General features: G+C 49.0%; 1 protein-coding gene across 1 annotated transcript in view; it reads right to left on the reverse strand.

Moving 5' to 3' along the window:
* Positions 1 to 321: 321 nt before the first annotated feature.
* Positions 322 to 27,434, reverse strand: part of KIAA0040 (KIAA0040 ortholog) — a 34,339-nt gene continuing 7,226 nt past the window's right edge. Inside the window, exon 2 of the mRNA XM_013061156.2 lies at positions 322 to 4,255. Coding sequence (XP_012916610.1) covers positions 3,820 to 4,122 — 303 coding nt within the window. The 5' untranslated portion in view covers positions 4,123 to 4,255 and the 3' untranslated portion in view covers positions 322 to 3,819. The remainder of the gene's footprint in view (positions 4,256 to 27,434) is intronic.

Here is a 27,434-nt window from a genome sequence, read left to right on the forward strand (position 1 = left end):
TAATTTAAATAACTACCGTATTGGACAGTGGCAAATGCTACCATATTGGACAGTGTAGATAGAGGACATTCCCATCTTCTCTACTTCTACTGGACAGCACTGGTCTGGAGGGCTTCTGCTTAATGGCTGGCTTGGTATCATTGAGGGAGGACTCTGGAGCATTCCGTTTCACCACCAGTGCAAAGGAGTGGTCTACTTGAAAATGAAATGGGTGTTTATACATAGGTGTGTGTGTGTGTCTTCCTGGCTGGTTGGCTAGCTATGTGTGTGTGTGTGTGTACCTATCTAAGTACCTATGAACATATGTATGTATCTATGTCTCTATCTGTGTGTCTACTTCAGCATGTACTATCTCCTCAGCAGCTACAATAGACACTTTGGAGCTCTCCCCTTCCCAACACTGGGTTTAACTTAGAGGTTGATTTTTTACTTAGTTTTTGCTATTTTCCTCTCCCTCCTTTAAGAAGACATTGATTGACCTCATTGAAGGGAATGTTAAGAGTTGCCAGGCAGCATCAGTGTTTTTCGCACAGTTGGCACCTCTCAGGTGCCTGGTCTCCAATTGTCTGCCCTGCAGGCAGTGGGGTGAGAGCCTAGTCCTGGTTCTTTGTCCTTTGTCAGGAATCCTGGGACAGCAGGGTCTTCTGTGTCCTAGTGGGAGTCGCTGCCTCTGTCATTTCGGAGTGATGTCTGGGAGAGGGCAGTTTCTGATGTCAAGAAAGTAACTGATGCCAACGGTAAGGATGCCAGGCATAGCTTTTTATTTTCAAAGTCTTTTATTTAAATAAATTTTTCTTTTGCATGTGTTTGAATTTTCCAGAAAAAAAAAATACTGAAAAATACTATACAGCTTGGACCATTTATACTCTTCTTGAAAAGGTGACTACCCTTTTCCTACATTTTCCCCTCCCCCCCGTCCCTTCCCCCCAAGAAATAAAAAAGCAAATACATTGAGCAGTGGGGGAGAAGACCACCTCTGATGGTGGTGGCCAAGTTTGACTGGAGCTGTTCCGATCCCCGAGCCCGTGGTGGTTTAGGAAGCCTCTTCTTTATCATGCTTTTTGCCTCCATTAGCTTAAAGTCTCCGAGATGGGCCAAGCAGGCTCTGGTCCCAAGGTGCCCCTGGCTGCCAGTGGCAGCTCTGGGGAAGAGGCTCGGGAGAAGGAGTAAATGTGATGAGGAATAAAGAAAGGGCTGGACCTGGGATGGGGGTGCTGGGAGAAGCAGGAATGAGAGAAGAAGAAAACACAGGAGAGAAAGACGAAGATGGGCGGGAAGAATGGGGAATGGCTCCGATGACTGCCTTCAGTTCCTTGCATGGACCCATGCATTCAAAAGAAGTTTGGGGGCCTAGGGTACCCCGGCATTGTTGGAGGGTCCCTGGTGGAGGTTGTCAGGAGAGGCTGGGGAGGAGAAAACCTAAGCCTCGTTCAGCAGCATCTGGGTCTCCTGAGTCCGAGGCTATGGAAGCAACAGAGGACGGTTTCTGGGTGTTTCGCGCCTGGAGGTAGTTCAAATCCATTTGATTAGGAAACAGCAGGGCACTGCACCTGGAGACAGAGGCCTTGTCATGGCAATGACAACCGACTGCCGTCTTAATTCAAACTAGCAGCTAGTTGCCATGGCAACCATGTTCCTTGTGTGGTCCTCCCATCGGAGCGATCCTCTCTCCTAGATCACATCTGACACACAGCCTTGGCCATCAGTGCTGCATCTCCCCCAACTCATCCATCTTATGGGGCTTGAGAGTTGGAGGCAGGAAGGGCAGCTGCTCCCAGTGGGCAGTGGCCGGCATGGGGAGGCACAGACATTTGGTGAGGGATGATGGGAAGGGGACAGCTAGATGCTCCCTGACAGGCTGCCCATGTACAAGGGGACAGAGAAGTAGAGAGTGCTTCTTTCTCTGCTCAAAGGGGTTAAGAAGTCAGGGCATTTGGGACCCCTTGGTGCTGGAAGGTGGATGTGACTGGTTCTAAAACACATGAGGGCCAGAATTATGACTCACAGGGTCGCTTGTTAGAAGACCTTGGTGCAACGGTCACCACCAGACACCTGCCCTCTTCTGGCCTGGAGTCTATCTGGAGGGCACGTGAGCACCGGGGAGCCCCAGGGAGCCAAGAGCACACATTTGTCCACGAACCCAATCTTGCAGAACAGCTATCGAAGTTTAGCTAACATTGTTCATTAAATTGCAATTTTACTGTCACCCAGAACAGCCTTCGTGGGGAAATATTTCAAGAGAGCTACCCAGCAGATTTGCAAGTGACCTTTCAGAGCACAACCTGCTCCCAATTTGGAAAGTCTCTGTCTTTGTAATATGGGCACAGTACGATCAAAATACCAACCAGTTTGTCCTATGAGTGAATTAACTCGGCCTCCCAACCTCAGCCTGCTACTCCCTGTGGACCTCGTCTACCTGTCATCATGGGGCTCAGGGCACCCACGTCAACCTGGCTGTTGGTTCTGTAGGCGGCCTCTGGGGAGCATTCAATGGCCACCTCCTGTTTTTTGCAGCAATTAGTGGGCTCAGAAAAGAAGGTCACTTGGGGGAATCGGTAAGGCGTTATGCGTTTACCCTTAACATCATTGCGTATCCAACAGCAACCACGGACAGCTCTAAGTACCTACTGTGTGCAAGGCACGTGCCTGAGCTTCGAGATAAAGAAGCATAAACCTTTACACAGCTTCATTCTACCTTCAGTGACACTCTGTAACTTCCGTATCCCTTCGGCAGCACACCACGCATCCATTACAACCTTACAAACATGATTGCAGTGTGCCTTCTGGGAGACTGCACCAGAAATTGTCTTAATTTCTTCCCTGCTTTGGTTACACAGGAGATCCCTAACTCAGGTGGAGCATTCCTTCCCCATCTGTAAAAAAGACACTGCCCCGGTCCACTGCTGGAGTTCACTGAAGTGGATGGAGTATGCCTGGTTTCCAGAGCATTCTAGAAGTCACTACCAAGAGCTGTTTGTTGGTGCTTGGAGAAGGGTAGCTTGCTGAGTGGTTCTGGGGGTAGCATCTCAAAGAGAGGTCTTAGACAACATCAGATGCCCAACAAGGAAATGGGAACCTTGTCATGGGTTGCAAGATGGAGCTTTCAATGAATTTAGATCCTTCTCACTTTGAACTTTGCCTCCCAGATGGGAAACATGGGAACTGGGCGTGTCTGTATCAATATACAGGGATGGGAGCTGTACCAGGTTGCTGGAATGTCCGAAGATAGGGATTTCCAGTAAAAGGTTATGTAGGGACAAGAACAGGAAAGCACATAGCTTTGACCTGAGTGATAGATGGGTAGGCAGTGCAGAGGTACCTTCCTGGTTATATAATTGTGCACGTGTGCTAGAATCTGGCTGGGCCTTCCCATGAGACATTTCTGGGAGAGCAGATAATGTACTTGCACCAAGTAGATATTCAATGACCATTTGATGAACAGAATACATTAGCCCAGGTACCCGTTGCCGGAATGTGCGTGCATGTGTGTATGTGTGTGCATGTGTGCGCATTTCAGAGACACGTCAAAATGTCTGGACATTCTTTGTGCTTTAGCATCTGGAGCTTGCTGGAGACAGGTGGAAGGCATGCCTGAGTCAGTGGCAACGAGCATTACTATTAGACACGTAGCTGCCTTGACAGTACACAAGGATTGTCTGGAGTTCTTTCCGGGCTGTCCTCCGTGGGGGCACTCAGCCTCAGCTTTGTCCCTTGGTTAGTTCCTCTGTGGACATGAGTGCCTCACATCAGGGCTCTCTAGCCTGTAGTAGTTAGCAGGTGGCTTGGTTCCCGAGGGGGACGTCTCTGCTTCCTGCCTAACTAGACAGGCAGTGATGGCCTCTTTTCCATCTGGAGAAGCTTGGGCTGTGCAGAGATCCAGAGGTCTTCTTCAGCCTTCTTCTTCTTCTTCTTCCTCTTTTTCCCCTTGTTTCGGTCTGGCTGTAGGCCATTCTTGCCTGACCGGCTCCAGCAGCAATGACAACAGATGAAGAGGAATGTGATGACCACTAGCAGTGGCAGCCCCAGAAGGATGCCCAGGCAGATGGTGTTGAAGAGGCCCTCTTGGTGTTTGGTCAAAATGGTGTCCCAAATGATGTTGAAGAAGGAGCTGATTTTCTCCATGGTGCTTGGCTAGACTGGGGCCAGCAGAAGCTCTCAGCTCCCTAGCAAGTCCTGGGCTCAAGAGGAGACAGCCTTGTCCACTTGTCACTTATTCCTCTTCCAGCTTTGGGTTTGGGCATACCAACATCAGCAGCTGAAGAGAGCAAAACACATAATTCAGGAGAAATGCAGTGGGAATGGTCTATGATTTTTAACAACATCATATTTTTTGGGCATAGGAGAAGGGAGGGACTTGGAGATTTCCAGAGTTCACAGAAGTGGTGTTGAAACCCAATAAACAAAATAAATGCATGCATTTAACTACTAACTAATTCATATACACACTATACAGGACTTAGTGTACAAGAACTAGTAGTTTACCAGGCCTGGCACATGGTGGGTGCTCAGCATTTGTTGGATAAATGAACCACGTGCAGAGTCCGTGTTCTGGGCAGGGGTCAGTGCCTCTCCCAGAGCAGTTCTCACCTCCTCTCCCTGCAGCTCACCGGATAGGTGCTGAACACACACTCCTCACAGCTGCATGTGACTTCCTCTGAATACAACTTGCCGTTTTCAATAGTTACTAAAGCTTAAGCACAAGGGGAAATGTCTAAATCTTGCTGCCTGTCATAAGGGGCTTGGACCTCCCCCAGGCCAAGAGGCCAGTGGTCCTTGTCCTGTCTCACCCTGCCTTCATGCTCTCTTCTCTGCTCCGTCTCCTCCCTCCTTACATCCCACTCCTGTGCCCAAGGAGGACTCGCTGAGCTTTGCAGTGGGAGACCCTTCGCTGGTTCTCTCTGTTTCTATCTTCTTCTCTCTCATCACACTCATGTCTGCTTTCTGTCCCTCAACCAAACATTCCCCAGTCTCCTTCTCTGCCTGGTCCTGTTCTTTGCGATGGATAGGGAGTTTTATGGGCTGTTCAGCTATGGTGTTTGGAAACTGGGATGGGGTCCCAGCTGCCCTCCTGAGCTCAACTTACAGCTGTTCTGGTTGCTTGTACAGAGGGACCCTTCTTCTACTGGTACCCCTGTCACCTCTCTAGATCTATCTCAGGCCTCAGCTCTCGAGCAAGAGGTCTTAAAGGCTCCTTTGCTTCTGGAATCCACAGGTTCCCACGTCTAAAGACTTGGGAGGGCAGCATGTTTCAAGGAAATCCATGACACCTTCTGGTACAGACATGGCCTGGCACCCAAAGATCAAAGATTCATCAATTTTCAGGCTGGAGACCGTACGGATCATCCCAACCAAAACTCTCACTTAAAGATTAAGAATCTGAGGCCCAGTGTGGGGGAGACGACATGTCTAAGGCCACAGAGAGATGCAATGAACACCCAGAGTTCGGGACGATGATATTACTTTATATTTGTATTTTAATTGATACTTTTCCAATCATTTCCATATGATTTATATTTTTAAAGAGCGCAACAGGATGGTGCATTGTCTATGGAGAAAAGGGCTGGGGGACCTGGGTTCACAGTCAGCATGAAGTCCAGGCTTCCTTCTGTTGTGTTGCACTGGGACACAGATGAGTAGCCCCTCTTGGGTACGGGGTTATCCTTGGGGGTTGTCCTCAGATGTCTGATTCCTTGGATAGCACTCTATATGTGTCCCATGTACCCGTCTGTTCTTCCAAAGTCCATCTGAACTCAGTCCTAGTCTGCTGGCATGTGGACTCACGCCCTTAGGACGTTATTTATACAAATTATTCAGTTGTATACATTGGCACCTACTCCCGTGCCATCTGGTCCGTGAAAAAGAAGTAGCGCCATGGGATGGCCCTGAGATGCCTGTCACCGTTCTAGGCACTTCCCACCAACTGACTCCGTTCATTTCATCACAACCTAATGAAGCAGGTACGGTTATTTCCCTCATCTTATAGGTGAGCCCGCAAGGTACAGGTCACACGGCGAGTGCCTGGCAGAGCTGACCTTACAGATTCCGGAAAACTTGATTCCAGGTCCCCGAGGGGTGAGCCTCTCACAGGAGTTGCTCTGAGCCGCCTACTCCTTTGTGTGGAATTAACCCGTTTTGGCAAGTAGCCCAGGATTCAGAGACTCTTAACGATGTGTGGCCCTGGATTGACTTCGATGTTTATCCCAGTGCATTGTGGAAAAAGGCCGCAGAGTGATTTACTTGCATTGTTACCTACTTCGCAAAGGCACGAAGAGACGCACAATAAACATCCAGGCCTGCTCAAGTGGAGGTTTATAGGAAGCCTCTGATTGCTTGAACTTAAACTCAACATGCGACAAAGAAGAGCGTTCTGAGAAGTCACATCCCTTTGCCCATGGCTCTGCCGAGCCCCTTGAAGGCCCTGGGAACATCACAGGCCACGGATCTGCTCACACACCTTCAAGCCCACAGCCTCTTTGTTGAGAAAACACCCTTGGACATCCTCAAACCCGCCATCAAGGCCACTCCGCTGCCTCGCTCTTTCCCACCCACTCGTGTCTCTGGCTTTTCCTTCTTGCTCTGCCGTCACCTTAGCTTTCACTCCAGTCCTTGTTTGGCTCCAGAGTTTGCTGGCCCATCTGGAGGGAGGGCCCTGCCCTGTTGAGGGAATGCTCTGGGTACTTCTCCCTAATTTAATCTGCACGTATACGTTCCCGGGACCAAAGTCTCCTTGGACTGCATTTCTATGACTCCGATTAGACACTACCACCACCACATTCATGGACAAACTCTTCTTGCCAGATACACACCGGTCCCTGCAGGGAGAAGACACGTATCAGGGGCCCACTTTTGGGTCTGGCCAGGGAGAGAGAGGAAAGGTTTTGAGCCCTTGGAGAATATCAAGGCAGTTTTCATGAAGGCAAAGCCATCTGAAGAGGACCTGGGAAGAGGAGAACCTTGGCAGAGAAACATGGGTAAAAGAATGGGTACAGATTCTAGGCAGAGAAACTTCTAGAACATGGCAGGAGAGGAGGGTGCCTTGTGAGCCTGGGGCTCAGGGTGGGAAAGAGGAGGACTGTAGGCTGTGGCCAGGGTAGAGAGGGCCTCCATAGGATGTGTGTTTATCTGGGGGCTTTGTAATAGGAGGATGCCCTTCAAGAAGAGAGAACAGGGGTGAGAACAGCTCTGGAAAATGTAGTAAGAGAGCTCTTCATGCATTAACTAACAGTTATTAAGCACCTAACATGTGCCACGCCCTGTGTCAGTTGTTAGGATTCAGTGATGAGCGATGAGGACATAGCTTCCTAACATGTGACAAATATACTAAGCAAATTTCAACTCCCCTGAAATAGAAGTCATTTGAATTACGTGTGTTGACTCAGTGTAGGATTCCTTTGTCTCAAATCGTCTATCCCATGGGAGCTTTTGAGTAAATAGACATAGAGCCTAAGTCTTCCAGGAGACTCATTGAGTTACTCTCCATTGAGGGATCATTGATTGGGAGCCCAGTCTGGGGAAAATTCAATTAGGAAGGTATTCTTTATATTTTTTTAATCTAAGAATTCTCTTTCAGGCCCCCCAGGTTACTCGCTGAGCTCTGCTAATCTATACCGTTTCATTAGTATTTATGAGTCTCGCATTGTGAGCATTTCCAGGAAACAATCAAATATCTCCTTGGTGGTATGAATTAAAAGTTAGAACTTCCACAGACTGCTTTGCAAAAGGAGCCACACTTTTCTGTATAACCCCATCGTTTTGCTGGAAATGACACTGTTTGAAATCTAATTAGTCTCTTCCTCCTCTGCAAAGTGGTTCGTCTCTGGGGGCTGGGAGAAGAGGGGAGGAGGAAGGAACATTATGTTCATTTTCTGTATAACCAGAAATGACTTATCTTTACATCCTCTGCAGTATCTCTCTGGGAAGAAAGTCATTCATTCTTTCTTTCTTCCAAGAGGCTTCAGTCTGTCTGTGTGTAAGGTGTTGATTGGTCATAATGATCCCAGAGCTAGAAGACCTGGGTTTGAGCCTTGAGCCGATCTGTGTAACCTTGGTGAGTTACCGAACCTCAGCTCTGAAATGAAGTTAATGAGTTCCTCTTAATGATGCTGTGAGGATTAAAAGAACTCAATATAGTTAATGCATTTTGTAAAGTGTAAAATACTATAAAACAATCGAAGAAACAGTGGGTTATCTCCAGATGACAATGGACTAATTCTAGCCTTGAGCTTTCTTTTCCCCCTCCCTTACCTCCAAGGCCAGTCCTCACCACCAAAGAATCATGGGCCCCCAGCCCACTTAAATGAAAAGAACTTCACGGGTAACCTTGCTGCTTATGGCTGGTCTGAGGGTCTGTGGCTGTAATTCTAGACTCTGCGTGAAGGGACATGAGAACAGCCTAGGGGAATGAGTAAGCAGTTTGGCCTGGAGCAGAGTCACAGGAAAGAAATGAAAAGGAAATTCTAAGCAGGACAGGTGTCTGGTCAGTCCTTCCTTCAGTGACTCCTTATGGAGCACCTCTGAGAGGCTGGGAACCGTGCCAGGTCCTGCGTATCCAGGAACAAGCAGACAGGGTCCCAGTCCTTTTCGGTGCTTCAAGTCTAGTGTGGGAAGAAGACTCATCAGAGAATCCCACAGACACGTGCTAAAGTATAATATGGAAAGCGTGACCAGGGGAGAAGCCCGTGATGTTACTGAGTGATGGAGTAATGCCCACCACGGCGGTATGGGCTCTGAGTGGGGACGGTCTCACTGAGATCTGAATTACAAAAACGTGGTCAGTACAAAGACAAAGACATGGTCAGGGTGTCTGAGAAGTCTCAAAACACAGAATAAACATATCTAAAGCATTTTCAGGCAACATGCTAGGTATGCTAGGTTTTTCTTCAGTGCTCACCTTTTCAGTGAATTGCCTCTAAAGCAGAAACAATGCGTTCAGTGTTTAATACGTTATGAAGTGTCCCCCCAAATTCTAGAAACACAGGGAAATAAGTGTTTTGTGCCTTTTCTCAGATGAACGGTGGGACCCACTGCTGCTTCTGAAAAGGATGTGGAGGACAGTGTGGCTGAACGCAGCGGCAGGGAATGGGGGTGACGGGGGTGACGTGAGGCCCCCGGGGCAGGCGGCCCCACCCCCACAGGGCTTGTAAGCCATGTTAGTGGCTGGTGTGTCCTGTAGGAGCCATAGGGCTTCAGCAACGAGGGGACAGAATGGATCCGTGTTCTGTAAGGAAGAGTGTCATGGAGGTGAGGGAGGTCAGGTTGGTGGGGCTGAGAGTGGGAGGCGGGCTTGCATTATTCATGGAAAATGGAAAATGCCAGCAGGGATGAGGGTGGGCATGGAGGGTGGGACAAGTGGCCTGACTCGGGTTCTCCAGCAGGTGTGGTGGGCGAGCTCTGGGGCAGAGGGCCGTGAGGACATGTCCCTGGCTGTGCTCCCCTCTTCCTCCTCCAACCCTGGTCCCCGGGTCTCCAAGTCTGGCATATTTTATTTTTCCTAGGATAAGAATCTCATCAGCCTCTACCTGACTTCCTGCCATTTCTCCTGGAGGTTCGGAATATCTTGTTCAGCCCCAGGCTTCTCCAACCCTGTCTGCCCAAACCCTGCCCCTGCGGTCCTTGGAAAATCCCAGCGGTGACAATAATGCCAGGTACTTCAGAAACCAGGGCGCTCTGGAAGTGGGGGCACAGAGAGGACTCTCATTCAGCAGTCATTAACTCTGCCATTCTGGATATATATTTTCTTGACTGTTCTCAGCTTGCTAACCTGCCATGCTCAGATGCCTCTAATAGATGTAAGTACTGTTTTGTACAAAAATGGTCAGATCACAGCAATAATCTGCTTGTGGAGAACTGTGTTTACAACTTAAATGTGGTTCCAGGCATGAGGAAATAGATACCTGTATTTTCCCTGGTGTAATTAATTGTTTCAAGTAACTAGTTCCAATGCAAAGTTGGAAGCTCTCTCCCCCTCCAGTGTATACATTTATGGTGTGTAACTAGATATTGAGGATTAGAGGAAAATAGATAGGTTTACCCCTCTGAATCAATGTTATAATTATGGTTGCAATTTTGAACAAAGGCACACAGAGGTCATCAATATAAAAATGACTAAGGCACCGTGATTATTAAGAATAAGAAAACCATGCTTTATCATATGGACGTTCTGAATGGGAAGAATCAGATAGGGGTCCTTTCGGTGGGTACCCTCACTTTATTGATAAGGAATCTGGGACCAAAAGAGGCTGTGATTTGCTGGAGGTCACACAGCTGACCATTGGTGGGGTCAGGGCCAGAACCAATGTCTTCTGGCTCCCAGCACCTCATCCTGCCGAGGTCTCCCTTATGAAAGTCTTTAAAAATAAAACACTGAGGCAGCTCTTGGCAAGATGCCCACCTTAACCTCATCATGGGCATAGGCTAGACTGTCCTCGTCAGTTCCCTTAAATCTTTGTAGGGCCACGTGACCGAGTTCTGGCCACAGGAACGTGGGTCTGGCTCCTGAAATCTGTCCCAAGATCCTCTAGGTTCGTCCACCCTCCCTGGCTGGCCAGACGCTGAGGACCCGGCAGAGAACTTCAAGGCCCCTGGGATGGGCCGAGAAGAAGGTGTTTGTGAACGACTGCCAGCAGGGCGCCCCTTTGGACCACAGTGAACAGGAGTGAGTGAGAAATAAGCCTTTGGTGGGTAAAGCCACCGATTCCGAGGATTATTTGCTAAAGCAGTTAGCCCATCCTTGACTTACACAAGCAGCAAAGAGGTAGTGTTGGTAGAGATTAACACACACATGCAATGAGGCCAACAACTCTCCTAGAGAGTTTGCAGCTCTGACCTGAAAGGGGTTTAGCCAAGTGCTTCCAAGTGCTGGCTCTGGGACCAAATGTCCTGTGTTGGAATCCCGACTCTGCTACTCACTGATTGTATCACACGGGGCAGGTCACTTCCCCTCGCTACCTGGGTCTCAGTTCTCTCATCTGTTGAGTGGACTTGATAATAGTTGGCGGTTGTGAAAGCTGAGTCAGTAGACAGTAGACGTAGAGCTTCTCGGAGCTGAGCCTGGCCCTTCCTGTGAGCCCTTATTATCTGACTCCAAACAAACAGGCTGTTCTGAAGGAGCATCCCTCAGCTCCTGAGCTCATAATGATTTTGTTTGTCTTTTTGGAACTGGGATGGTTCTGAAGTCATGACTTTGACTCTATGGGTCTCCTTTAAAAAGCATTTTCTCCACCCCCCCTTCTCTAGTTTTCTTATAGTAAGAAGATTCCTTCTAAATTGTTCCACTTATCGTTCTTTTTCAAAGCAACCATTTCAGAATTAAAATACATACATGGGTCCATCAGAAGCAGCATTATGAGGACTTGGATACAGTCTCTTTGCCCTCCGTCCCCTGGGCAGAGCAGGGCGCGACTCCTTCCTCACCCCACACTACACCATCCTGCCTCTCCTCGCTCTTTCTTTCCTTCTGCCAGCGGACTGGTGAGCTCCTAGCATGCATTGTTCCTGTCCTAGACACTACAGTCCCAGTCAGGCATGACACAGATGTGGCCAAACTACTTACGGGGCGAAGGTAGATAACAAACAAGGGCACAAACAAATAAACCGAGCTGTGTTGTTAGTGCTTAAAGGAATTAACTGGTTGGCCCGTGTGGACATGACTTTGAACGGAGGTCCGAGGAAAGGCGGGGATCCAGCTGTCTGCAGAGGGCCTTCCAGGGGTCAGGACAGCAAGGAAAGTCTCTGAAGGGGGAAGGAGCTAGGCCAACCCTAGGAGAGGAGGTGGCCAGGGCCTGGGAGCCTGTGAGCCTGGGTCCAGGAGTCCAAGGTGAAGCGTGGTTTAAGCTGGGCAGCTCTGGCTGTGAGTACAGAGGGCAGAGAGTGGTCGGAGAGGCAAAGAAAGGGGTCTGGGAAGTGCAGAGGCCCTTTTCTTTGTCCCCATTGCGATCATATTTGTCCAAACTCTCAGACTGGCTCCTGGTTCCTCCTTCCTACAATTCGCCTTTCTGAAGTCTGCAAGTGGTCACGTGCCCCGGCTCAGCCTCTCTTCAGCTCTTCCTCTCTTACCTGATAATCACAGCTCCTTAGCAAGGAGGACAAATCCCTCATGAGCTGGTCCCTCCTATCATCCCAGCCTCATCTCCCACCACCACCCTTATGACCCCATCTTCCAGAATTCTCCAGAACGTTCCTGCTCTCTTCCTTTGTCATGCGGTGACACACACCTTTCCATCTGCCTGGAATGTCTTCTCGCCTTCTTCCCTCGGCCCATGCACCGGAGAACCGTGTCCCTCATCCTCCTCTGGGAGGTCTTCTGGGGCTCTCAGCGCCCCCTACACCCAAGCTTCCCCACATTGTTTTCTTTCTCTTCTGAGACCTCACGGAGCCACTAACCTTCCACAGTCCTTATCTTACTGTATTACAATGATGTGTTTTCTCTGAAAGATGATAAGAATACAGAAAAGTACAAAAAGTCATCTACATGAATATTTTCTCTCCATACACTAATATACACAGGACTTGCTGACTTCTCTTGCCCTCAGCTGCAAGATCCTACATGCCAGTGATTCCTACTCTTCTGTTCAATGTGACACCTTCGTTCAATGCCTGTCCCCCAGTAGGTGCTAATTCATAGCTGATGAAGGGATGGTTTCTTTCAGTCTCAGAACAAGCAAAAGACTGACTGGATCCTCGGCTCCCCCAGTTAAGGGTGGAATGGTCTCACTTCCCCCCACATTTTTATGTTGAAGTCCTAGCCCCCAGTACCTCAGAATGTGACCTTACTTGGACACAGTGTTGTTGCAGATGTGATTAGTTCAGATGAGATCGTGCTGGAGTGAAGAGGGCTCGTAATCTAGTATGACCAATGTCTTTCATAGAAAGGGAGGTTTGGTCGTTGAGATAGACATGCACAGAGGGAAGACCATGGAAAGAGACAGAAGGAGAGGATGGCCTTTTATAAGCCAAGGAGAGAGGCCTGGAACAGATCCTTCCTTCATGGCCTTCAGAAGCACCTGACCTTGATTTCAGATTCCTAGCCTCCAGAAAAATGGGAGACAGATCCATTTTGGCTCTTCAGGCCACCCAGCTTGTGTTTGGCTATGGCAGCCCCAGGAAATTAGGAGATCCCTTTTGCTTCACCCCCATCCCCACCCCATCAGTGGGTCCTATAAACTCTGTCTCCAAAATAAACCCCCAATCCATTCATTCTTCTCCATTCCAAGGCTAGGATTACCAAGACACCTTCCCAACCAGTATCTGCTTCTCTGTTTCCCTCTCCATGGGCTGTTCTCCCGGCACAAGCTAGGCAATGTTGTCCCCACCCCTACCCCTCCACGCCCCACCACTACCCCATGGCTTCCTGAGACCTGTAGAGTGAAGTCAAAACTCTTCCCAGATCCCACAAGTGTCTCCTTCATCTAATCTCATCTTGCTCCCCTTTCTTACTCTCTGTGTCCTGGACGCATCTGACTTCAGGACTGCCCACCCCCTCGGGACCTTCTGCGCCTCTTTGATATGCTGACTCTCAGGTCTTTACATGACTGACCACTTCATAACAGTCAGGGCTCAGCTCAGATGCATTTCCACCTAAATGGAACCTTACCAGGAAGCATTTTTAACTAAGAAGTCCAGCCTCCAGTCCACCTCTCCCACATCATCCTGTCTTAACCTTTGTAGTGTTTTCCACCCTTACATTTCCCACTCGAACAGAATATTCTGGTAACTTCAGTTTGCACATGTATTGACTGTCTTCCTGCATGGGAGCTGAGCTCCAGGAGAACACCGCCCTGACCTGTCTCATTCCATTTGGATGTCCAGAGTCTGCATTGTAGTTGGATCAATGAAGGAAGTCATGCCACCTAATCCGAGGGTCCTGAAGGAGAAGAGATCTCGAAAAAATGTGCATCAGTCAGCCAAGGTCATTAGGGAGAGAGAGCTGGGGCCAGGAAGAGCACAAAAACGTGACCATCAGTCACATCTGTGGCCGGACTTTGATGACAATGACCTGTCATTTAGCCCACAATCCAGCCTCGTCCTCCAGCCAACTCACTCATTTCAGGTGGAAATAATGATCAAGAAAATTCCATATCATTGAAAGCAGTAGGGAGTGGGGGGTGTGCTTTATCAACGCCCACATTATCACCTAGCTTCCTTTTGCTCAGTTATAAAGAGCCCATTGTAGCTGGGACTTTCTGATAACAAGGGATCTTTTCCTAATTACTATATGCTCTATTTCAGGTTCAGCAGAAAAGAAAATTAAAAAGCTCCATTTCACTCCAGGTTCAAATGAGTCAATCTTTCAATCAATCAAGTATTAATTAAGCTATGCCAGGAAATACAGGGGAGGTGGAAGACATCTTCGCTCTACTCGAAGATGATCCCAGGGAAATAATTAGAAAATAATTTAAGAACAAAGAAAAGAGTTTTTAAAAAGGTTTCCATTTGGGCTTTCTCTGGCTTTCTGTGAGGGACGCCTGGGATCGCTATCCCCTTCCTTCCCCTTTGCTCCTTCTCGTCCCTCTTTTGGTCTCTTCTCATCCCTAATTACACTGTCTCCAAAGGCTCCATGCTGTACACTCATGATTAACCTTCTCAGTCACCTTTTAGAATAAGACATGCTGTCTCTCTGATTCTCTGAAAATTCCAGCAGTGCTCTGAATATCCCCCCTGCAACCTGTTAGCAGGTGAACAAATTCCTCCTGTTCACGTCCTTGAGATCACATGGAAATTTCCTGATGTTCCTACCCCTAACCTAGAAAACGTCCAGGGAAGAACTCTGCCTCTTCTGCTCACACTGGTGGGGAGTCTGGGCAATGTTCACGTAAACATTCTGAGTTTAGAATTTTTCTCCTGTAAACAGAGATAGTAGCACATTTCTCAGAGGGTTAGGCGTTTTTATCCACTGTACCTCATTGTTTTCTCCTCAGTACCTGGTACAGTGTCCTGTCTAAGGCGGGTCGACAAGAAGTACTTGTGGGGTGGATGGAGGGGCGAATGAATGCATCGCTAGGAGCAAAAAGAAATAATGTGTGCCAAGCATCTGACATACGTGTATTTCACACAGCGGGGACCTTAAAGATTTTATTTATTTGAGAGAGCAAGAGAGAGGGAGAGAAAGAGCATGAGAAGGGGGAAGGGCAGAGGCAGAGGGAGAAGCAGACTCCCCACTGGGCAAAGAGCCCAACTCAGGGCTCGATCCCAGGACCCTGAGATCATGACTTGCGCCAAAGGCAGACCCTTAATCGACCGAGCCACTCAGATATCCATGTTTTAATCAGATTTTGATCAGTTTTTCCCTGAACTGGTTTAAGAAGTGAGTTAGTTAGCCAACTCCTGAGGAATCAGGGCAAATGCGTTTGCCTTCCTCCTGCTTTCTTGCTAACTTAATTTCTGTTCCTTTCTAGCTGCGTTTCCCTCTTTCAGCCCTTCTGACCTCCAGGATCTAGTTTCTCAGGGGTACCTTGTTTTGTCTGCTACGATCCCCTTTCTCCTCCCCGTTCAGCTAGAATGCTCACTTGTTTTCTTTGACTGGCCTCTTTTGACACAGATACTTCAGGAGGCAAAGCCTCAAAACAGAAGGTTGGCAAAATGTCTTATCACCTTTCACAGACACAGGGAATAATCTGCCGAATCAAAAAGTCACCATCTGTTGCATTCTAAGTGCCCCAGCTCTGTGCGTGGCGTCAAGGCTTCACAGACGTGGCCTGGTTCAACAGCTCAGGAGGTGGGTCTTTTTTATCCCCGCTACACAGAGGAGGAAACTGAGTCCATTGGAGATTTAAGTAATTTGCCCGACGCTGCAGAGCTACTAACGTCAGAAGAGGTTTGACTGCCGTCTGATCTGAGTTGGAGGATTCTGTTGTGACCCCTACGCTTGTTACCCAGCGGCCATGCTCAGGAAACTGTGCTCCATCTCCAGACCCTCTCTTCTCAGACGATGTGGGTGTTGACCGCATCCGTCACCCACCAAACATCTGAAAGTCACATCCTAAGGATACCCTCTTGACTGATGAAGGTGTCTTCTGTGACCTCAAGGAGCTGATGTTTTAATACAGCCACAAATGTTAGAAAAGAAATACAGTATCACATATGACAGCAGGTGTCAGGAACCCAGAGGCAGAAAATCCTAGAGGTCACAGATCCCAGAAAATCCCAGAAATCCCAGAAAGTCCCTGTGAGTGCCCACGGACAGTCCAAGAGCTATTTCCAACCCATAGGCACTTTTATTTATTTTATTTTACTACGTTATTTTTTCCCCTCCTCTAACTTCATGTAAAATTAATAATTTTTAGCTAGCCCCCAAATTTGGCCACCAACCTGCAGTCTGCTGGGGCTTTAGGAGGGCCTGCATTCCCTCCTCAACCCTCATCCCACGCCCTGTCCCCACCCTGCCAGGCTCACCCGGTCTCGTCCCCTACCTGGTACCTGGAGACACTGAGAGCCCGCAGCCCATGGATTACAAACACCCTGGACAGTACGGGACTGCGTTCCCTATTCTTTGCGCTGTAATGTATGTTGGGGAGAGCAAGGCCCTCCTTCTGAGGGGCTTGAAAAGGAGAAATGAGGACAAAAATCAAAAGGTAGTCGAATTCGCCAGCCACCTCCAGAATCTTGATCTTTGGCTGATCAGACACATAGTAAGGATCTGGGATGTCTGCAAGACGGATGAATGAGGATCAAAATGTCCCGAGCACAATACAAAAAGCTGGCAGAGGGGTGCAGCACAGAGAATATGGAATTTAGAGTCAGAGGATCCAGTTCCAGTCCCTGCTTGGTTGTCCTCCAACCCTCTGACCTTGGGCAAACTGGGCAAGCTGGCTGAGCTCTCTCCTGGTCTGAGAAAAGAGGCCATTCGCTGCCCCAGATATCTCTCAAGATTGTTGTGAAGGAACAACAGGAAAGATCACCCAGAAGGGAAAATTGTGATCGAAATGCAAGGTAGTAGCGTTAGAGGATTGCGCTGGAAAGCTGAATTAAAGCTAAAATTAGAACCCCGAGCTTCTTGAGTGGATGGGTCCCTCCACCCTCCGAACCCCCGAATCCCCCACCCTATCTTCTATGAATCACAGTCATTAGGGGCTCAGTTTCCAGTTTGGAGAATTTCTGAGCGCACACACTGACAGCACTCACATTCGTGTTTGCTGCCGTCTGTATCTGATCTGACCACATCCTGGTATTAGTGCTAATAAACCCCGTAGCCATGGTTACCGTGAATTACCTGGCTTACAGCAGCTCTCATTTTCCCTTTTCCAAACTATTTGGTCAAACATTTCGGAGCCAGTTTTTGCGGGTGTGGTGAAGCGCCTGGGTGCCGCTTTATTTTTGGAAAGTGTGAGCTTGGGGTCTGAGGTCATCTTTAAGTAGGGAGGCGGTGGGGACGGGCGGTGCCTTCCCCGTTCCCCAAATAAAGGGAGCGCTCTGTGGCTAACCCAGCAGGACGCACACTTAAGTCCGCAAACGTCACCTCTTCTCGGAGGGAAAGAGCGTTTTCTGGAAAAGCAAGAAGACAATCAAGTGCTTGTGTGACTCAGGGTCTCCCACACAGGTGGGTCATTAAAAAATAGGCCTTAAACTGGAAGTCGCGCAATTCTCCTTAATATTAGAGAACTGCGCGTTCTCACATTTCGCAGCCACGGCCCAGTGACTGACTGATTGATTTTTCTCAGTGGTGGTGGAAGAGAAGTTTACAGACTGAAATAGTTGAAAACCAATGGGGTGGCACAGATATACAATTATGCCACTGCAAAGCAATACCGATGCAATTTTCCCTTCTTTTCCATCTCCTCCTTTCCTTTGATGTTCACTAAATTTCAGGGCAATGACAGGCGAAAAGCTACCTTGCCGTAAGATTAAGGCTGAAAACATAAAGGCCAAATCGTAGAGGGAGGAAGCAGAAATACTCTCATTCCAGGCATAACTCACCCCTGCGGAATGCACGGTGTGGGATATCTCGGACTCGCCAGGCTTTGGGCCCCAGGCTCCAGCCGGTTTGGGGGGCGGGGGTGCGTGTGAGGAGGACTGCGTGCTCCAGGACCACGGACCCTCTCACTTCCTGTCTGCATGGGTTTCCATCTGCATCCCTAATGTCATATGGAGAGTTTGGTGGTTTTTCTTTTTTTTTTCTTTTTTCTTTCTTTCTTTCTTTCTTTTTTTTTTTTTTAAAGATTTTATTTATTTATTTGACAGACAGAGTTCATAAGTAGGCAGAGAGGCAGGCAGAGAGAGAGAGAGGAGGAAGCAGGCTCCTGGCGGAGCAGAAAGCCTGATGCGGGACTCCTATCCCAGGACCCTGAGATCATGACCTGAGCCGAAAGCAGAGGCTTAACCCACTGAGTCACCCAGGCGCCCCTCTTTTCTTTTCTTTCTTTCTTTTTTTTTTTTTTAAACAGTTTTGGTAAATAATGGTGAATGTGGAGGACATACAAGTCAGTCTAGGGACAGCGCCCTGTTCCTTTGATACACTGTCTCAGTCTTAGTCTCATCAAACGAGGCTTAGGGGCCTTCCTGCAAAGAGCTTGCTCCTCCTAAACTCCTGTTTAAGAGAAATTGTGGAATTGACCTTGGCTTCGCCCCCACCCCTAATCCTCTGCCCCGCGCCCCCGAGTGTGTTCCTCTTGGCTCCTGAAATGCCCTTCTCAAAGGAGCCTTATAGGTATTGCAAATACGTGATTTGGGAGTGAGGGTGTAAGAAACTGCTTAGGCTGGGGATTGTCCTGGGAAGGTGGGGTGTGGGTAGATAGCACTACACACGTGTGCACATACACACACACACACACACACACACACACACACACCCTTCCCTCAGCCCCTACTCCTCCTCCTCCACCACCTCTGCTCCATCCTTGCCTGGAGACCTCAGAGCTTTATGGAAGACCCTCTAGAAAGCACAAGGGACGTCTGGGAGTGCAGGGAGGGTGGGCGGGGCTGGGGAACTCAGACCTTGGCGCCAGCTCTCCATGGGTGGCCCCAGGGCTGGGCTGTTGGCAGGCTCCACACCAGCTTTTTGGTTTTATCTCCCATAAGCAGCCCAGAATAATTATTTATTTATTTATTTTTAAGACTCAGACCAACTCAGTATCAGGGTCTTGAAGTAGGACATTGTATGGAAACAGTTTGATAGAGCAAAGGGTCTGAAGGTGTGGCCGTGCCTCTGCTGTTAGAAGGAGGGGCCGGTGTCCCAGTGTTGGGGGCTAGCTTACAGCAGCCACAGAGGGAGGGGGCGTCCTTGTAGGGTTCTCATAGGAGAGGCAGTTCTGCCCATCAGGAGAGAGGTTCTAGGGCTCCAACTCTGGCTTTAGTCTGGTTTTATTTGTTTATGCTCCTGTAGGTTTTCATCAGAGCTGAATTCTTGGCTGAAAGACTGAGAGCCATGAGTGGAGGGGAAGCTCAGAGACTGTGGGAGAAGTCAGCTCAAACTCTCACTTATGACTTAGTGTGCATCCTTGGGAAGGTCACTTAGTTGCTTTGGGCCTCAATTTCTCCATCTCAAATGGGGGAAAATTTGGACAAATAAGAAAGTGCTAAGACGTTTTGTCTGAATTGAAGGATACTGGGGACAGGACTGGGCGAGTGCCTTTGTCTCATTCCTTTGGTGTGATTCTGAAGGTCCCATCACACGGACATACCTCCTGGGGAAACAAACAAGTCATAGTGAGCTGCCTCACAGAGTCCTTGGGTCAAAGTGGACAGTGTACGTGAGCTCACTCCCAGGCTGTTAGGAACTATACAGATACCCAGAGCCATAATCGGTATCATTCCAGGCAGATGCTAGGACACGGCAAAAAAAGGCCACACCTCAATTTTTCCAGGTTGCCAAAGTGGCCTGAAATTCTTGGAACATTGGCTCTCATGCTGGGAGGTCTTCCTGTCTCCACCCTAGTTTGGATGGACGGACCCCACCCTCACCCCTACCCCACTTGGCTGTGCAGAGGTGCTGGGCAACCTGGATCTTCTTTTTGCCCAAATGGCCCCTGGTTTTCAAGGGCTAGCCGAGCATGTCCTCCCTGCTAAGCAAGTTCTGACAAGCACATTCCATCCTTTGCCAGGAGGCCTTGGGGCCCCGGCTGCTTGGTGGGAGCAGAGGGAATGCTCCCTGCATCTGTGCCTGCCCTTGGATTGACCCCGGGGTGTGGGGCGGGGGAGGTTTGGATGGAATGTGTGCGAGTCTCCTTTGGGTTGTTGACGGGATCACCATAAGACCAGCAATGTTGCAGGCGTCTCGTTCTTTGTATCTGAAGACGCCGGCAGAACTTACAGCAACTATTTCCATCAATAAAATCTGCCATTTGAATTACTCTTCCTGAAGTTGCATGTGGATTTCATTTCAAGAAACATTAGTTAAGAAACTATTATGTGATCCACTCAGGGCTGGAGGAGCACAGAGGTGTACGGAGGTCCCGACCCTGGGAGAGGTCAGGAAACAGAGACCATGCAGGTCCCTGCACACACCCCCCCCCAACCGTGAGCACCCTCTTTGCAGTTGGGAAGGTAATAATCACACTGACCTCCTGCCCCCTCAGCCTCGCTCTGAAAGCCAAACAATAATATGCATAGTTCTTTTATAAACTGAAAATGCTCTTCCAAGTTTTAATTCTCAAATATAATAAAGGCAGTTAGAGGCTAAAGTAAATATCAGAAAATGCCAAAGTGTACACACCATTAGGAGGGAGAGGGATCAATGCTGGCTTGGGTCGAAAGCGGGAGGTCCCCTGCATCCTGGGGTGGGAGGCTGTTCTGACTCCTGTGTGGACGGGATCTCCTCGTCACAGGGAGGTCGGTCCGTTGGGTGGGGAAAGGGAAGTTGGGGTGAGCTGGCTGGGAGGGGGAGCAAGGGTACAGGTGAGAGGCCCGCACACACAGAAACCCCCTGAGGAAGAGCAGGGAACGAGGTGGTTCAGGCAGGGTTGGGGGAACTGCAGAGGGCTTTGAAGCTGAACCCAATTTCGCTGTCACGGGTGCCAGGGAGGCCCTGAAAGTTGGGGAGACACGGCAGAATCAGGGTTTCAGAGGCCATGGACTCTTAACCCAAACCCTCTGGTGTGCGGTGGCCAGAGTCGGGGACAGTGCAGGAGCCAGCCCCCACTCCTGGGCTCACGGGCAGTCTGCCCTTTCCAGCCAGGCTCAGTGATCACTAACATTACAATTAAAAACAAAGTTTTATTAATAGCCTACTTTCCTTCTTGCACAAAATCTGATTATGAACTGAAATGAAATATCACCAAACCCATCGGAAAGAAACTACAATTTATCTCGTGATCCCTTGGGAATGCAGGTGGTGGGGATAAAACCCTAATGGGCTCGCTTCTCGAGTCTGAGAACTGATGCCCCAATGGGCTTGTGTTTATTTATGACTGGGGGAAGTCCTGTCAAAGACCTTGCACTTAGAACTCGTTTTAATTTCTTAAGGGCTTCTGCAAACATTTCTTTACTCAACCTACAGTAATGTAAGGAGAGGAGGAATTTCTTGCCCTATTTCACAGATGAATGAACCAAGGAGCAGAAATTTGTTCAAAATTTGTTGAAAATTGCAAAGCTGGTTAGCGGCCAAGGGCAGACAGGGTTGCAGTCTTCTGGTTTCCCAGGGTGACATTGTCCGCACTGCACTAAGTCCCACGAAGCCATGAGAGCGAGGCAAACGATGATGACGTGGCATCTTTTCAGTTTACTTTCTGACTCCCTGAGCTCTGTGGTCCTTTTCTTGCTTTGGGACCTCAAAAAGCTTCTCCCTCTAGAACCCCCAGTCTTCCCCCAATCCCACTCCAGCCATTACCATTATCTCCGGGCTTCTATTCACTGGAGTCTCAGAGAAATAGGGTTACCCTTGGAAGCCTTCCATGACCTCATGCAGGTGAGAGCCCCCTGCCCAGCACCCCTAACTGTCCTCATACTGCTAACCATAGCCCATACCTGCTTTTGGGCTAATAGTAGATTTAATCATCTGTCTTCCTTTCTAGACAGAATCTATTTCTATTGTGGCATCTGGGACATGTTTGCTCTTGGAAAATATTTGCTGAATTAATGAATGGACATTTTTATAGGTGAGAAAACAGACTCACTGGATTAAACACTCAAGGTGTCATAGATGATGTGGTCATTCTTCTTCCCCCAAATATCCAGTGCGCATTCCTCTCTGCCATGCTGGTTTCTGAGTTCACACACAGCACTGTGGTCAGAAGGAAGAAGATACTCGGAAGAAAATCCACCAACTGGATCTTCGATAATCTGGGTCTAGGACAGGGTTTCAATGGGAGCTCAGAGTGGACATTCTAGAGTATCAGCAGGCTCTGCAGGCCTCTTTGGGTGACTGGCTATTTCTGAATATCCAGCTGGGCTATCAGTACCAAGAAACAAGATGACAGCAGTGATCGGTGGGCCCAAATGGAGATTGCACTTGACCTCACAAGGTGCCATATTGAATGTTACGACCTACCACCGTATTCTTGAAAAGCCCTGGTTAGATGTCTTTCTGACACACTTTGATGTACATGACTTGTACATTTCATCTGGCAATTTCTGGTTGCCAGGCCGACGGAGGAGAGAGGATGCTTGTGTGTAGCACTCTTAATGTACATCTCTGTGATTACTGCAAAAGGCACCCCCTGCTTCTTCCTAGAGGGAGCAACTCCCCTTGCTAGCTCTTTCCTTCCTTCCCCGAGCCTGCATTGTTGACTCAATTGGGGCTGAAGGGGCCAAGACCTGCCATCTCCACTCTCCAGAGTAGAGCAGCAAATTGAATTCACCGCACGTATGTCCAGTAGCTACCCTGTGCATGAGGACCTTCTCTCCTTTTTATGCTTTTCCAGACAATGCAGCCTCCTAAGAAGCAGAAACCTGCTAACTACCTGGGTAAGGAATTCCAAGCTGAACTAAAGATGTAGACCATGGACTTCAGGAATTTACTTCTTGTTGGGGAAACAGAGGAGCATAGAAGAAGAACCACGAAGCAGGATGAGTTAAGATCCGCAGGGAAAGGCAAACAAGTGGTTATGGAAGCAGCAGCAAGGAGGAAGCTGTCAATTCCATGAGAGATCCCGGCAAGGCTCCAAGGAAGGTGTGATTGGGCTTGGCATCTGCCCGGAGAGTAGGATGATTAAATGTGGTGAGCCTGGGAATAAAGGCATTCCAGCAGCTCGAGAAAGCACAGCTGGCTCAGACAAAGAATCCAATCAAGGTGGCCCAGATCCGGCGCCTTCCAACCTCCTACTGTTACCATGGCAACACACAAACCCCTCACTCCAGCCCGGCACGCCCTTAGCCTGTCTCCAAGCCCCCGACTCTAGCCCTGCCAATCCAGTGAGCGGCCGGGCCCAGGACTAAAGGGCAAGGGTTTCTCTGGGTTGTGGCTCGAGAAGGAGGGCTGCTACAGGGAAACTTTCTCTCCTGTCCCAGGCCACCTCACCTCTTCTGACTTGAAGGCCCAAGGTCAGGGCTGAGAGTGGTTGGTGATGCATGGGGCCCAAGGCCCTTCAGACGGTGTTTTCCGTGGCCAACCTTGAAGGCAGATTATTGTGTGAGGAAACTTGAGGAGGCTAGTGAGTTTCGGCCCCCTTCTCTCCCGGCTCCAGCCACACTGTATTCCTCTCTGTATTCTTAAATGTGGTACTAATCCCGATTTCAAATCTGGGGTCACAAGTGTAACTAAAGCTGCTTCCAGTTGGCACAAGTTCAAAGGCATCTTTCTCTCTCTCTGTGCACACACAGACACACAAACACATACACACACACACCCTCAGTAGCTAGTCCACCCATGGAAAAATACTGCTAACGTTTAGCACATGGTCTGTGGAAACCAAACAAGATGTCCACCCAAGAGAGGCAAGACCTACATCAGAGGCTGAGAACTGAACACCCATGAGGTAGACGTGACTGGTGACCAGTGGCCAGATTGTGTTCGATCTGTGGCTCTCTGGTTCCACAGCACCTCCTCTCCATACCCCCAGGCTTCCTGCAGTACTATTTTAGGGACACCAGTGGGGGTCGAAGCCGGCCCCTCCTCCATTCAATGGCTGCCTCACCTCAGAAATTGTTTCTCCAATGGTAAAATGAGGGTAAGGAGAGCCCTAGCATCACAGGACTGCTGTGGAAATCAGAGGAGCTAAATAATCTGTATAATGCGGCAAAACCGTGCCTGGCACTAAGTAGATGTTCAATAAATGTTAGGTCCACCAGGCCTCCGGGGCATCCGCTGAGTAGTGCTCTGGCTTGTGGAAGCCCAGCAAGGGTGGACCTTGCGCAGACCTTGGTGGCTGGGAGTGAGAGGAGGAGGATTTGGCGGCCTAGGGGCTTTCTCTGGAATCATGGTTTATAGAGAGATTACCAGAGCTGAAAATTTCATTCCCCCTCTCCTGCCTCCCCTCCCCGATGAGGGAGAGATTACCAGGGAGGTCAGGCACAGAAGCTGAGCCACGCCTACTGTCCCACTTGCCTGGAAGCTACCGGAGAGCTTCTCCTCCAGGAATCTTCCTTGCTTCTTGTTGACCCTGAGCCTGCCTATCTCACATGTGCTTTCTAGAGGCCTCTACCAGGCCAGGTCACAGGCGGTGTAACAGGTCAGGCTACAGCAGCAGGTGGAGGCATCCGGGACCCCTGGGCAGAAGGTCTTGCTGTGGGTCGTGCTTCCACACTTGGGGTGGAGCCCAGAGGAACAGTTTATGGTTGGGCCAGTGGGTCAGAGCCTGGAGAGGCCGCCGGCCCGAGGACGCAGGCATCGGGGATGTTGAGAGTGGCACAGTCCCAAATCTGGGTGGTGGCCCTTGTGAGCTGAGATCCCAGGAGACTCTCACCCCGGGGAAGAGGCTGTTGCTCAGAACCACGCATGCGAGGGCCCGGATTCGCTCCCAGGTGCGTACAGCCTCCCAGGTGGAAGGTGGGATCTGTGCCAGCTGCTCTCCAGTTTCGTTTTTAAATTCCCCGTGGCGTCTAGCGTCGTGCCAGGCACACATGAAGTTTTTAAGAAATGTGTATGGAAAGGCAGCCGGAGTCACGTTGGGGCAGCTTCTGCCTTCTAGAGCGAGGCCTCCAGGCCTCCTAAGAATTTTTACAATTCTCCTTTTGCAAACAGGAGCCGGAGGTGACTGACCGAAGGCAGGCCAGATTGCACGGATGATCTCTGGTACAGACAGGCAAGAATTACCCGCTGGGAGACAGACCTTCCCATGAAGCTGCTGCTTCTTGTGTCTGCTGCCTGAGGTGAACCCCCAGACCCCACACAGCCATCACCTAGGAGGCACTGAAGCAACCCATACCATCTTGAGGTGGACAGAGAAATTACACTTTTAGGAAGTGGTTTACCAGTTCATTTAGTTTCTTCCTCAGAATTCCACACAACCCTGGAGTCTCCTGAGCGGGGCACGCCAGGATCTCTTCATGATGCCCTTTGCACGACCTCCTGCCCCTCTCCCCAGCCTTCTTCCCCCGCTTCTCCTGTCTTCTCGTGCGTGGACACGGAGCCTGTGCAGATGCAGAGAGAACCACAAAAGCCATTCTAGGCCTTTCTTTGTCTTCTTCCCCTGATCCCCGGGCCATATTGAATTGAGAAAGCCTGTGAGACAAAATGTAGGCCCAAGGTATAGAAGTCATATAACAGTGTGACAGGGGTTAGAAGCTCTTCCTGCAGAAGCACTCGAGTCTGTTAGCCTGTGTTTAATGAGCAGCTACCATGTGCCAGGCCCTGTGCCCTGGGAACATAATCACCAGATGCTGGCACTGAAGGGAGATGGGGGAGATCCAAACCTTACCAAGTGTCAGAAATGTTTCCACATAAAGTAATACGCTTCGATTTTATCTCCTCTGGGAAGTCTGTCACCCGGAGCAGGGCTGAAATGGTCCTCCTTTGGTCCCGGAGTCCCTATTGTGACACCTCTCACGGCATCTATTACACTGTATTCTAATTGCCTCTTTATCCATCCGTCACGATAGACCATGAGCTCCTGATTCACTACTGGCAGGAAACCTGCAGAGTTTCTTTGTAGGAGAGGCTAATGGATAATCCTCTGGAGCCACAGGAAAAGCACTTAGCTCTTGGGAGAGAACTCAGTTTTCTCATCTGCAAAATGGGCCTAACAGTGGAGCCGTCCTGAGCACTGAGTGAGAGGAAGTTGGCTGAGTCCTTCTGCAATGCCCACCACGCCACAGACCGTGCTGCAGAGATGGTGTGGTTGTCAGCTCCGCTTCCTCCTCAGTCACACCAAGAAGAGTTTATAGTTTATCCAAATATTTTCTTTCTCAAGCTCCAAATAACTCCATCTCTAGGACAACAAGGAGCAGGATTTGCAATCCCTCACTGAAGCACAACATCATAAGACACAAATTAAGAGGCTCAGGATGGGAAAGTATGCTTACTTAAGATGCTTGTTGCCATCAAGGAAGGATGATGATAAAAATGCGGGAAGAGGAAAAAGAGTTTGGAAGTTCCTCAGAACGTTAAACATAAAAAAACCATAGGATCCAATTCCACTCCCGGGTAGGTTACCCTGAACAACCGAAAACAGGTGCTCAAACAAATCCTCGTCCGGGATTGCTCACAACGGCTGAGTGTCTCTCAACAGGTGATTAGACAAACTGATGGCTACACACGATAGAATATTATTCATCCATGAAAAAGCATGGAACACCAACACAGGCTACAGTGTGGCTGAATCTGGAAAACACGCTAAGTGAAAGAAGCCAGACGCAAAAGGCCACATACTGTAGGATTTCACTTATATGAAATAACTAGAATCGATAACTGTAGAGAGACGGGATTCAGATCCCGCAATCCCATGGTTGCCAGGGACTGGAAAGAGGGAGCCATGGGGAGTAACTGTTGAATGGGGACAGTGGTTTATTTTGAAATGATGGGAATGTTCTGGAACTAGACAGAGGCAGTGGTTACATAACATCGCGAGTGTACTAAGTGCCATTGAATTGTTCACTTTAAAATGGTTAAGTTTGGGGCACCTGGGTGGCTCAGTAGGTTAAGCGTCTGATTCTTGATTTCGGCTCAGGTCATGATCTCAGGGTCTTGAGATGGACCCCAGCGTCGGGCTCCACGCTCCCAGTGTGGGGTCTGCTTAAGATTCTCCCTCTCTCTCTGCCCCTGCCCTCCCGTGCATGCTCTCTTGCTCTCAAGAGAAAAAAAAGAAAGAAAGAAAGAAAAGAAAGTTAAGTTTATGTAATGTGAACTTCACCTTCCAAAAAAAATTGTGGGAAGAGATCATGTAAAATTTCTTGAAAGCTAATAGACGATAAATGGGAAAAAATGGTGGTATTCTTATTAGTAATTAAGAAGTATAAAAGGGCACGGATTCTTTGTAGTGTGTATTTATTCATTCACTACAATACCAAATGTTGAATGACCACATATCTCAATGATTTAAGTATTTGTTATTGAAGCAATTGTATTTTTTAAACCACTGAAAACTTATTCCTGGAAAATGTCTGTCAGGGACATCAGACCTCCTTCCCCA

This window comes from Mustela putorius, unplaced genomic scaffold (assembly GCF_011764305.1).
Source record: "Mustela putorius furo isolate JIRA1106 unplaced genomic scaffold, ASM1176430v1.1 tig00003942_pilon_pilon_pilon, whole genome shotgun sequence".
Classification (NCBI taxonomy): domain Eukaryota; kingdom Metazoa; phylum Chordata; class Mammalia; order Carnivora; family Mustelidae; genus Mustela; species Mustela putorius.